The sequence below is a fragment of the Salvelinus fontinalis genome, chromosome 6 (genome assembly GCF_029448725.1).
Source record: "Salvelinus fontinalis isolate EN_2023a chromosome 6, ASM2944872v1, whole genome shotgun sequence".
In the NCBI taxonomy this organism is placed as follows: Eukaryota; Metazoa; Chordata; class Actinopteri; order Salmoniformes; family Salmonidae; genus Salvelinus; species Salvelinus fontinalis.
In genome coordinates this window covers 65,735,600-65,748,156 of record NC_074670.1, presented here as the reverse complement: position 1 = coordinate 65,748,156, position 12,557 = coordinate 65,735,600, and the positions used below count along the sequence as shown (strand labels likewise).

The 12,557-nt window shown below is 43.5% G+C and overlaps 1 protein-coding gene across 2 annotated transcripts in view; it reads right to left on the bottom strand.

The window, feature by feature from the left end:
• Positions 1-3,602: 3,602 nt before the first annotated feature.
• spag1a (sperm associated antigen 1a) overlaps positions 3,603-12,557 on the bottom strand; it is a 43,056-nt gene continuing 34,101 nt past the window's right edge. Inside the window, exons 7-8 of one of the 2 annotated variants that reach the window (XM_055927465.1) lie at positions 10,188-10,325; positions 3,603-7,274 (exon numbers count right to left, since the gene is read on the bottom strand). In XM_055927465.1, the coding sequence (XP_055783440.1) occupies positions 7,269-7,274; positions 10,188-10,325 (144 nt within the window). In that variant the 3' untranslated portion in view covers positions 3,603-7,268. Of the gene's footprint in view, positions 7,275-8,068; positions 8,092-10,187; positions 10,326-12,557 lie in introns of those variants that run through there. The other variant, XM_055927466.1, reaches the window with a different exon arrangement.

Genomic DNA, 12,557 nt, shown 5'->3' with positions numbered 1-12,557 from the left:
GAACTGATATGGCAGGTGAAAACCTGAGGAAAATCCATCCAGGAAGTACTATTATTTTGAAAGGCTGTTTTTCCATTGAAAGCCTATCCACCATACAAAGACTTAAGACCCAGTTCACGATTTCTATGGCTTCTTCTACATGTGGCCAGTCTTTAGGCATTGTTTCAGGCTTTTACTCTGAAAAATGAGGGAGATACAGCACTTTCAATGAGTGGACAGTGGAAATTTCCAGACATGAGTCCAGCGAGTGATCGGGAATGCGCCTTTCTTGTTTCTCCCTTTCTATTGACGAAGCTTTTGTCCGATTTAAATATAATCGTTATTTATGACAAAAACAACCTGAGGATTGATTTTAAACATCATTTGACATGTTTCTACGAACTTCTATGGCACTTTTTAGATTTTTCGTCTCTCTGTTGTGACCTCACTTTGTTCCAATGGATTGCTGAACAAAACGCACCAACAAAACGGAGGGTTTTGGACATAAAGAGGGACATTATCGAACAAAACAAGTCAAGAGATGCTAACCATCCCCATCATCATCATGTTAACAAGTCAAGTGATGCTAACCATCCCCATCATCATTGTGTTAACAAGTCAAGTGATGCTAACCATCCCCATCATCATCATGTTAACAAGTCAAGTGATGCTAACCATCCCCCTCATCATCATGTTAACAAGTCAAGAGATGCTAACCATCCCCCTCATTGTGTTTAACAAGTCAAGAGATGCTAACCATCCCCATCATTGTGTTTAACAAGTCAAGTGATGCTAACCATCCCCATCATCATTGTGTTTAACAAGTCAAGAGATGCTAACCATCCCCCTCATTGTGTTTAACAAGTCAAGTGATGCTAACCATCCCCCTCATCATCATGTTAACAAGTCAAGAGATGCTAACCATCCCCCTCATTGTGTTTAACAAGTCAAGTGATGCTAACCATCCCCCTCATTGTGTTTAACAAGTCAAGAGATGCTAACCATCCCCCTCATCATTGTGTTTAACAAGTCTAGTGATGCTAACCATCCCCCTCATTGTGTTTAACAAGTCAAGAGATGCTAACCATCCCCATCATCATCATGTTAACAAGTCAAGAGATGCTAACCATCCCCATCATCATTGTGTTTAACAAGTCAAGAGATGCTAACCATCCCCCTCATCATCATGTTAACAAGTCAAGAGATGCTAACCATCCCCCTCATTGTGTTTAACAAGTCAAGTGATGCTAACCATCCCCCTCATTGTGTTTAACAAGTCAAGTGATGCTAACCATCCCCCTCATTGTGTTTAACAAGTCAAGTGATGCTAACCATCCCCATCATCATTGTGTTTAACAAGTCAAGTGATGCTAACCATCCCCCTCATTGTGTTTAACAAGTCAAGTGATGCTAACCATCCCCATCATCATTGTGTTTAACAAGTCAAGTGATGCTAACCATCCCCCTCATTGTGTTTAACAAGTCAAGTGATGCTAACCATCCCCCTCATCATTGTGTTTAACAAGTTAAGTGATGCTAACCATCCCCCTCATTGTGTTTAACAAGTCAAGTGATGCTAACCATCCCCCTCATTGTGTTTAACAAGTCAAGTGATGCTAACCATCCCCATCATCATTGTGTTTAACAAGTCAAGTGATGCTAACCATCCCCCTCATCATTGTGTTTAACAAGTCAAGTGATGCTAACCATCCCCCTCATCATTGTGTTTAACAAGTCAAGTGATGCTAACCATCCCCCTCATCATTGTGTTTAACAAGTCAAGTGATGCTAACCATCCCCCTCATCATTGTGTTTAACAAGTCAAGTGATGCTAACCATCCCCCTCATCATTGTGTTTAACAACTCAAGTCAAGAGATGCTAACTGTTATGCACGCCTCTTGGAGGGAACGCAACACCCTGCTACACACAACTCCCCGTGGAATGAAAGGTATGTGACTGTAGGTGGAGGTAAACAGGTATAGGACTGTAGGTGGAGGTAAAGAGGTACGGTCCCGTGTGGCTCAGTTGGTAGAGCATGGCGCTTGCAACGCCAGGGTTGTGGGTTCAATTCCCACGGGGGGACCAGGATGAATATGTGTGAACTTTCCAATTTGTAAGTCGCTCTGGATAAGAGCGTCTGCTAAATGACTTAAATGTAAATGTTCTAAACTAAAAGTCCAGACTGTTCATTTATCTGCTGTTGTGGTGCTGCTCAACTATCCGTCTGGATCGCTAACGTGCCACAAGCTCTGTTTGTTTCAACCCTCCTTCTCCCACTTCATGTGATTCTTTATGATACTTTGAAGACGAGTGTCTAACTTGTAGAGAGCGATTGGAGCTTATGGTATTTGTATATTTGTTTTCTAATTTGCTTCATAATTGGTAAATGCATATTTCACACAAATAAAACCATGAATCGAGTTCTAAGTGGACAATTAATATTTCCTTTTTCAGTTTTGAATGTAAGTTGTTAGCCTGGTCCCAGATCTGTTGTCTCCTTCTATAGCCTGGTCCCAGATCTGTGGTCTCCTTCTATAGCCTGGTCCCAGATCTGTTGTCTCCTTCTATAGCCTGGTCCCAGATCTGTTGTCTCCTTCTATAGCCTGGTCCCAGATCTGTTGTCTCCTTCTATAGCCTGGTCCCAGATCTGTTGTCTCCTTCTATAGCCTGGTCCCAGATCTGTGGTCTCCTGACAGCTCAAACAGACTGGGACTCAGGCTAAAAATTTGATGTTGAACATACAAAATGGATTTGTCATCGGGACAACTAAAATACTGAGAGTCATCAAGTAAGTTCTACAAGACCGTGCTAGGTAAAGTCCCCCCTTATCTCAGCTCGCTGGTCACTATAGCAGCACCTACCTGTAGCACGCGCTCCAGCAGGTATATCTCTCTGGTCACCCCCAAAACCAATTCTTCCTTTGGCCGCCTCTCATTCCAGTTCTCTGCTGCCAATGACTGGAACGAACTACAAAAATCTCTGAAACTGGAAACACTTATCTCCCTCACTAGCTTTAAGCACCAGCTGTCAGAGCAGCTCATAGATTACTGCACCTGTACATAGCCCATCTATAATTTAGCCCAAACAACTACCTCTTTACCTACTGTATTCATTTATTTATTTTTGCTCCTTTGCACCCCATTATTTCTATCTCTACTTTGCACCTTCTTCCACTGCAAACCAACCATTCCAGTGTTTTTTTTACTTGCTATATTGTATTTACTTCGCCACCATGGCCTTTTTTTTGCCTTTACCTCCCTTATCTCACCTCACTTGCTCACATTGTATATAGACTTATTTTTCACTGTATTATTGACTGTATGTTTGTTTTACTCCATGTGTAACTATGTGTTGTTGTATGTATCGAACTGCTTTGCTTTCTTGGCCAGGTCGCAATTGTAAATGAGAACGTGTTCTCAACTAGCCTACCTGGTTAAATAAAGGTGAAATAAATACAAATAAATAAATAAAAGTTGCTTCATATCATCAGTCCTACAGTAGGACTGTAACTTAAAAAAAGAAATAAAATAAAAACATATATATAAACATATAAAAACAACATAAGTCAGTACCTGACTGCATGAAGTCAACTCTAGACCTCTTTCAGAATGAAAACATGGTATACAGTACAAAGCAGAAGTGTTTAATCATGAACAACCACCTCAGAGGGCTCTATGTTGTAAAGAGACCTGTGGTGAAAGCAGGACATTCACGATGCATTCAACACAAGCAGCTTCTTATTCATCAGTTTCAGACACTAACTGAAATACCTCTAACTCAACAGATAACTATCTGAAAGGGGACATCTCTAACTCAACAGATAACTATCTGAAGGGGACATCTCTAACTCAACAGATAACTATCTGAAGGGGGACATCTCTAACTCAACAGATAACTATCTGAAGGGGGGACATCTCTAACTCAACAGATAACTATCTGAAGGGGGGACATCTCTAACTCAACAGATAACTATCTGAAGGGGGGACACCTCTAACTCAACAGATAACTATCTGAAGGGGACACCTCTAACTCAACAGATAACTATCTAGAAGGGGACACCTCTAACTCAACAGATAACTATCTGAAGGGGGGACATCTCTAACTCAACAGATAACTATCTGAAGGGGGGACATCTCTAACTCAACAGATAACTATCTGAAGGGGACATCTCTAACTCAACAGATAACTATCTGAAGGGGACACCTCTAACTCAACAGATAACTATCTGAAGGGGGGACATCTCTAACTCAACAGATAACTATCTGAAGGGGACATCTCTAACTCAACAGATAACTATCTGAAGGGGACATCTCTAACTCAACAGATAACTATCTAGAAGGGGACACCTCTAACTCAACAGATAACTATCTGAAGGGGATATCTCTAACTCAACAGATAACTATCTGAAGGGGACATCTCTAACTCAACAGATAACTATCTGAAGGGGACATCTCTAACTCAACAGATAACTATCTGAAGGGGACATCTCTAACTCAACAGATAACTATCTGAAGGGGACATCTCTAACTCAACAGATAACTATCTGAAGGGGACATCTCTAACTCAACAGATAACTATCTGAAGGGGACATCTCTAACTCAACAGGTAACTATCTGAAGGGGACACCTCTAACTCAACAGATAACTATCTGAAGGGGATATCTCTAACTCAACAGGTAACTATCTGAAGGGGACACCTCTAACTCAACAGATAACTATCTGAAGGGGACATCTCTAACTCAACAGGTAACTATCTGAAGGGGACACCTCTAACTCAACAGATAACTATCTGAAGAGGGTTGATCTCTAACTCAACAGATAACTATCTGAAGAGGGTTGATCTCTAACTCAACAGATAACTATCTGAAGAGGGTTGATCTCTAACTCAACAGATAACTATCTGAAGGGGACATCTCTAACTCAACAGATAACTATCTGAAGGGGACATCTCTAACTCAACAGATAACTATCTGAAGGGGATATCTCTAACTCAACAGATAACTATCTGAAGGGGACATCTCTAACTCAACAGATAACTATCTGAGGGGGACATCTCTAACTCAACAGATAACTATCTGAAGGGGGGACATCTCTAACTCAACAGATAACTATCTGAAGGTGGGACATCTCTAACTCAACAGATAACTATCTGAAGGGGACATCTCTAACTCAACAGATAACTATCTGAAGGGGACATCTCTAACTCAACAGATAACTATCTGAAGGGGACACCTCTAACTCAACAGATAACTATCTGAAGAGGGTTGATCTCTAACTCAACAGATAACTATCTGAAGGGGACATCTCTAACTCAACAGATAACTATCTGAAGGGGACATCTCTAACTCAACAGATAACTATCTGAAGGGGACATCTCTAACTCAACAGATAACTATCTGAAGGGGACATCTCTAACTCAACAGATAACTATCTGAAGGGGACATCTCTAACTCAACAGATAACTATCTGAAGGGGACATCTCTAACTCAACAGATAACTATCTGAAGGGGGTTGATCTCTAACTCAACAGATAACTATCTGAGGGGGACATCTCTAACTCAACAGATAACTATCTGAAGGGGGACATCTCTAACTCAACAGATAACTATCTGAAGGGGGTTGATCTCTAACTCAACAGATAACTATCTGAAGGGGGTTGATCTCTAACTCAACAGATAACTATCTGAAGGGGATATCTCTAACTCAACAGATAACTATCTGAAGGGGACATCTCTAACTCAACAGATAACTATCTGAGGGGGTTGATCTCTAACTCAACAGATAACTATCTGAAGGGGACATCTCTAACTCAACAGATAACTATCTGAAGGGGACATCTCTAACTCAACAGATATCTATCTGAGGGGGTTGATCTCTAACTCAACAGATAACTATCTGAGGGGGTTGATCTCTAACTCAACAGATATCTATCTGAGGGGGTTGATCTCTAACTCAACAGATAACTATCTGAGGGGGTTGATCTCTAACTCAACAGATATCTATCTGAGGGGGTTGATCTCTAACTCAACAGATAACTATCTGAGGGGGTTGATCTCTAACTCAACAGATAACTATCTGAGGGGGGACATCTCTAACTCAACAGATAACTATCTGAGGGGGTTTGGGGGTGTTATAAAGCATAATCTGAAAACTAGCAGATCAGTGTTTGACTACTATACACATTTACCTAGCTCTGGTCCAGGCTGTTACAACTCCTCTAACGCCATGGATCAGAGCTAACATTTACCTTACAATCATGGTCACGTTCAAGACTGAACCTGAGATTAAAAGCATACAGTACATGATATACACAGTTGTCCATCTTTCCCTATGCATTAATTAGCCAACAGTGCCCTTTTATGGTTGAAAAGGTACATACATGACAAGTCAATACAGTGGCAACATATTTTTTTTGGTTTCCTCTTTTTAAAATACTCTGCAGTGTATCAAAGCAGCAGTTTATTACATATATACAAGGATGTTATTTCTCTGAGGTTCAGATTACAATTCCCAAATATCTGGTTCAACATTGAATCTCGATAAGGCACACCACATCTCTCCCACATTGTGTTCCAGTGTGCTTCTAGAGCTTCTGTCGATCGCTTCTCCAATCTGTAATAATCTAGTCTGCATAATCTGCTGTTAGTGGGAAGAAATCAAATACTTCTGCAAGAAAACTAGTCACTCCTAGCTTTATAAGAGTTGGGCTTGAGTCCCAAATGGTACCCTATCCCCTATATAGTGCACTACATTTGATTATAGACCTATGAGCCCTGGTCAAACGTAGTGCACTTCCTAGGGAGGTGGGCACCGTTTGTGACGCATCCTTTCTCTACAGTGTGTTGCTGCAGGGAGTCTGAGCATGCCGAGGTAAAGGATGCACTAACTGTAAGTCTCTCTGGGTAAGAGCCTCTGCTAAATGACTCACTACTGTAAGTCTCTCTGGGTAAGAGCCTCTGCTAAATGACAAATGTAAATGTAAGAAGCTACATTGCATCTAAAGTATCTATAGAGTCTCCAGATTGGAAATGAAGGATGCAGCTGCCTGCTGTGAATTACTGAAGAACGCTCTGCCGTCGTCGACGCAATGCTTTAATGATGCTCTTTGAAGGCAGATGGAGTCAGAGCCCAACATCCAGCATAGTTCACCTTAGTTCACGTCAACTCTGTGAGGGATGATGAGTTGAGGCCTGAACAGCCTTCCCTGTGGCCACTCCCAGGTCTCCATCAGTCTCTCTCTCTTTCATCAGCCTCCTATTCAGTCTTCTGTGGCAGTCTCATCTCTGTCATCAAACCTGAAGTGGAATAAAGAGTTCAGTCTCATCTCTGTCATCAAACCTGAAGTGGAATAAAGAGTTCAGTCTCATCTCTGACATCAAACCTGAGGTGGAATAAAGAGTTCAGTCTCATCTCTGACATCAAACCTGAGGTGGAATAAAGAGTTCAGTCTCATCTCTGTCATCAAACCTGAAGTGGAATAAAGAGTTCAGTCTCATCTCTGACATCAAACCTGAGGTGGAATAAAGAGTTCAGTCTCATCTCTGACATCAAACCTGAGGTGGAATAAAGAGTTCAGTCTCATCTCTGACATCAAACCTGAGGTGGAATAAAGAGTTCAGTCTCATCTCTGACATCAAACCTGAAGTGGAATAAAGAGTTCAGTCTCATCTCTGTCATCAAACCTGAGGTGGAATAAAGAGTTCAGTCTCATCTCTGTCATCAAACCTGAGGTGGAATAAAGAGTTCAGTCTCATCTCTGACATCAAACCTGAAGTGGAATAAAGAGTTCAGTCTCATCTCTGACATCAAACCTGAGGTGGAATAAAGAGTTCAGTCTCATCTCTGTCATCAAACCTGAGGTGGAATAAAGAGTTCAGTCTCATCTCTGACATCAAACCTGAAGTGGAATAAAGAGTTCAGTCTCATCTCTGTCATCAAACCTGAGGTGGAATAAAGAGTTCAGTCTCATCTCTGACATCAAACCTGAAGTGGAATAAAGAGTTCAGTCTCATCTCTGTCATCAAACCTGAGGTGGAATAAAGAGTTCAGTCTCATCTCTGTCATCAAACCTGAAGTGGAATAAAGAGTTCAGTCTCATCTCTGTCATCAAACCTGAGGTGGAATAAAGAGTTCAGTCTCATCTCTGACATCATGTAACGATAGTCATTTTCTTCCTCCTCCTCGGACGAGGACAGGCGAGAAGGATCGGACCAATACGCAGAGTGGTTAGTTTCCATAGTGATTTAATATATAACAAAACAATATGCGATACAAAATAACTACAGTGACAGTCCTGTGTGGCGAAACACTGACACAAGAACAAACACCCACAAAACACACGTGAAACCACGGCTGCCTAAGTATGATTCTCAATCAGGGACAACGATTGACAGCTGCCTCTGATTGAGAATCATACCAGGCCGAACACACAAAATCCCTGAGGTGGAATAAAGAGTTCAGTCTCATCTCTGACATCAAACCTGAGGTGGAATAAAGAGTTGGGTACCTACCCTGGGTGTGAGTTGGGTACCTACCCTGGGTCTGAGTTGGGTACCTACCCTGGGTGAGTGTTGGGTACCTACCCTGGGTGTGAGTTGGGTACCTACCCTGGGTGTGAGTTGGGTACCTACCCTGGGTGTGTGTTGGGTACCTACCCTGGGTGAGTGTTGGGTACCTACCCTGGGTGAGTGTTGGGTACCTACCCTGGGTCTGAGTTGGGTACTTACCCTGGGTGAGTGTTGGGTACCTACCCTGGGTGTGAGTTGGGTACCTACCCTGGGTGAGTGTTGGGTACCTACCCTGGGTGAGTGTTGGGTACCTACCCTGGGTGAGTGTTGGGTACCTACCCTGGGTGAGTGTTGGGTACCTACCCTGGGTGAGTTTTGGGTACCTACCCTGGGTCTGAGTTGGGTACCTACCCTGGGTCTGAGTTGGGTACCTACCCTGGGTGTGAGTTGGGCACCTACCCTGGGTCTGAGTTGGGTACCTACCCTGGGTCTGAGTTGGGTACCTACCCTGGGTCTGAGTTGGGTACCTACCCTGGGTCTGAGTTGGGTACCTACCCTGGGTGAGTTTTGGGTACCTACCCTGGGTCTGAGTTGGGTACCTACCCTGGGTGTGAGTTGGGCACCTACCCTGGGTCTGAGTTGGGTACCTACCCTGGGTCTGAGTTGGGTACCTACCCTGGGTGTGAGTTGGGTACCTACCCTGGGTGAGTGTTGGGGGCCTACCCTGGGTCTGAGTTGGGTACCTACCCTGGGTGTGAGTTGGGCACCTACCCTAGGTGAGTGTTGGGTACCTACCCTGGGTGTGAGTTGGGTACCTACCCTGGGTGAGTGTTGGGTACCTACCCTGGGTGTGTGTTGGGTACCTACCCTGGGTGAGTGTTGGGTACCTACCCTGGGTCTGAGTTGGGTACCTACCCTGGGTGAGTGTTGGGTACCTACCCTGGGTGTGAGTTGGGTACCTACCCTGGGTGTGAGTTGGGTATCTACCCTGGGTGTGAGTTGGGTACCTACCCTGGGTCTGAGTTGGACACCTACCCTGGGTGAGTGTTGGGTACCTACCCTGGGTGAGTGTTGGGTACCTACCCTGGGTGAGTGTTGGGTACCTACCCTGGGTGTGAGTTGGGTATCTACCCTGGGTGTGAGTTGGGTACCTACCCTGGGTCTGAGTTGGACACCTACCCTGGGTGTGAGTTGGGTACCTACCCTGGGTCTGAGTTGGTACCTACCCTAGGTGAGTGTTGGGTACCTACCCTGGGTGAGTGTTGGGTACCTACCCTGGGTCTGAGTTGGTACCTACCCTGGGTCTGAGTTGGTACCTACCCTGGGTCTGAGTTGGGTACCTACCCTGGGTCTGAGTTGGTACCTACCCTAGGTGAGTGTTGGGTACCTACCCTGGGTGAGTGTTGGGTACCTACCCTGGGTCTGAGTTGGTACCTACCCTGGGTCTGAGTTGGTACCTACCCTGGGTCTGAGTTGGGTACCTACCCTGGGTCTGAGTTGGAGGCCTACCCTGGGTGAGTGTTGGGTACCTACCCTGGGTCTGAGTTGGGTACCTACCCTGGGTGTGAGTTGGGTACCTACCCTGGGTGTGAGTTGGGCACCTACCCTGGGTGAGTGTTGGGTACCTACCCTGGGTGTGAGTTGGGTACCTACCCTGGGTGAGTGTTGGGTACCTACCCTGGGTGGAAGTTGGGTACCTACCCTGGGTGAGTGTTGGGCTCCGTCCATGAGGCTCTGTCTGAGCAGCCCTGTCACAGTCTCCAGCTCCTGTTCAGCCTCCTGGACGTTAGGGTCCAGCTGCAACACCTCCTGGAGGTCACTGCTGGAAGACAGATAGTCCTGGGGAGGGAGGGGGGGAGAAGAGAGCAGGGTATAGGAAATGAGAGTGAGGATGAAGAGGGAGAGAGCAGGGTATGGGAAATGAGAGTGAGGATGAAGAGGGAGAGAGCAGGGTATAGGAAATGAGAGCGAGGATGAAGAAAGGGTGAGTGTGGGGAGAAAAAGTGAGAGAAGGAGGGGGAGTTAAAATGTCAAAAAGCAGTTCAAAATCAATGGTATTTTACTAGGATCCCCTTTAGACGTTGCGATAGCAGCAACTACTCTTCCTGGGGTCCACACAAAACATGACATATTACAGAACATTAATAGACAAGAACAGAACTACATACATTTTAAAAAACAGCACACATATCCTACATCAATACACACCAACTATCTGGGTCCAATAGAGGAGAGGCGTTGTGCTGTGAGGTGTTGCTTTCTCTGTTTATTGAAACCAGGTTTGCTGTTTATTTGAGCAATATGAGATGGAAGGAAGTTCCGTGCAATAATGGCTCTATATAATACTGTACGCTTTCTGGAATTTGTTCTGGAGCTGCGTGTAAGTTGACTTTGCAAACCATTTGGGATTTTCAACACAATGTTTCTTATAAAAGGAATAAGTGAGGCAGTCAGTCTCTCCTCAACTCTGAGCCAAGAGAGACTGGCAGCATAGTGTTGATATCAGCCCTCTGATTTTAATGAAGAGCAAGACGTGCCGCTTTGTTCTGGACCAGCTGCAGCTTAACTAGGTCTTTCTTTGCAGCAACTGGACCACACGACTGGACAATAATAATAAAAACATGTTGCATCTCTTCAATCCTCAAGATCGTGTCCATTGGTTTGTTCTTCACACAAAAAAATGGGCACAAAAAACATTTTTTCCAAGTTTATAACAGAAAAATCCGCAACGTGAAAAAGGCTTTTTATTTTTTTTATTTTACATTGACCCAAAAATGGCTTGTTTTTTTTGTAATCTCGTTTTTTTTGCAAATAAACAAAAAAACGACTTAACGTTTCTATTTTCACAAGTGGGTGCGGTTACATGTGGAATGCCTGTCATTTTCCAAATGCACATCCAACACTTCCTGTCCCTTCAAAATAGCAGTTCATCCTTTCAACTTCATTCTATTAATCTACTATCTATCAAGACATCTATAAATACCTATTAAGTCATATATTAATGCCAGGGGCGTAAAGTACTTAAGTAAAAAATACTTTAAAGTACTATTTAAGTAGTGTTTTGGGGTATCTTTACCTTACTTTACTATTTATATTGTTGCTAAGTTTTATTTTTACTCACTAAACAAATACTGCCTTTGCAAACTATGTTGGAGTGTTCGAGTGTGTCCATGTCTGTACGTAGACTACCGTTCAAAGTTTTGGGGTCACTTAGAAATGTCCTTGTTTTTGAAAGAAAATCACATTTTTTTTCCATAAAATAACATCAAATTGATCAGAAAACAGTGTAGACATTGTTAATATTGTAAATGACTATTGTAGCTGGAAACGGCTGATTTCTTTTAATGGAATATCTACATAGGTGTACAGAGGCCCATTATCAGCAACCATCACTCCTGTGTTCCAATGGCACGTTGTGTTAGCTAATCCAAGTTAATAATTTTAAAAGGCTAATTGATCATTAGAAAACCCTTTTGGAATTATGTTAGCACAGCTGAAAACTGTTGTCCTGATTAAAGAAGCAATAAAACTGTCCTTCTTTAGACTAGTTGAGTATCTGGAGCATCAGCATTTGTGGGTTCGATTACAGGCTCAAAATGGCCAGAAACAAAGACCTTTCTTCTGAAACTCGTCAGTCTATTCTTGTTCTGAGAAATGAAGGCTATTCCATGAGAGAAATTGCCAAGAAACTGAAGATCTCATACAATGCTGTGTACTACTCCCTTCACAGAACAGTGTAAACTGGCTCTAACTAGAATAGAAAGAGGAGTGGGAGGCCCCGGTGGACAACTGAGCAAGAGAGCAAGTACATTAGAGTGTCTAGTTTGAGAAACAGATGCCTCACAAGTCCTCAACGGGCAGCTTCATTAATACCTGAAAAACACCAGCCTCAACGTCAACAGTGAAGAGGCGACTCCGGGATGCTGGCCTTCTAGGCAGAGTTGCAAAGAAAAAGACATCCCAGACTGGCCAATAAAAAGAAAAGATTAAGATGGGTAAAAGAACACAGACACTGGACAGAGGAACTCTGCCTAGAAGGCCAGCATCCCGGAGTCACCTCTTCACTGTTGA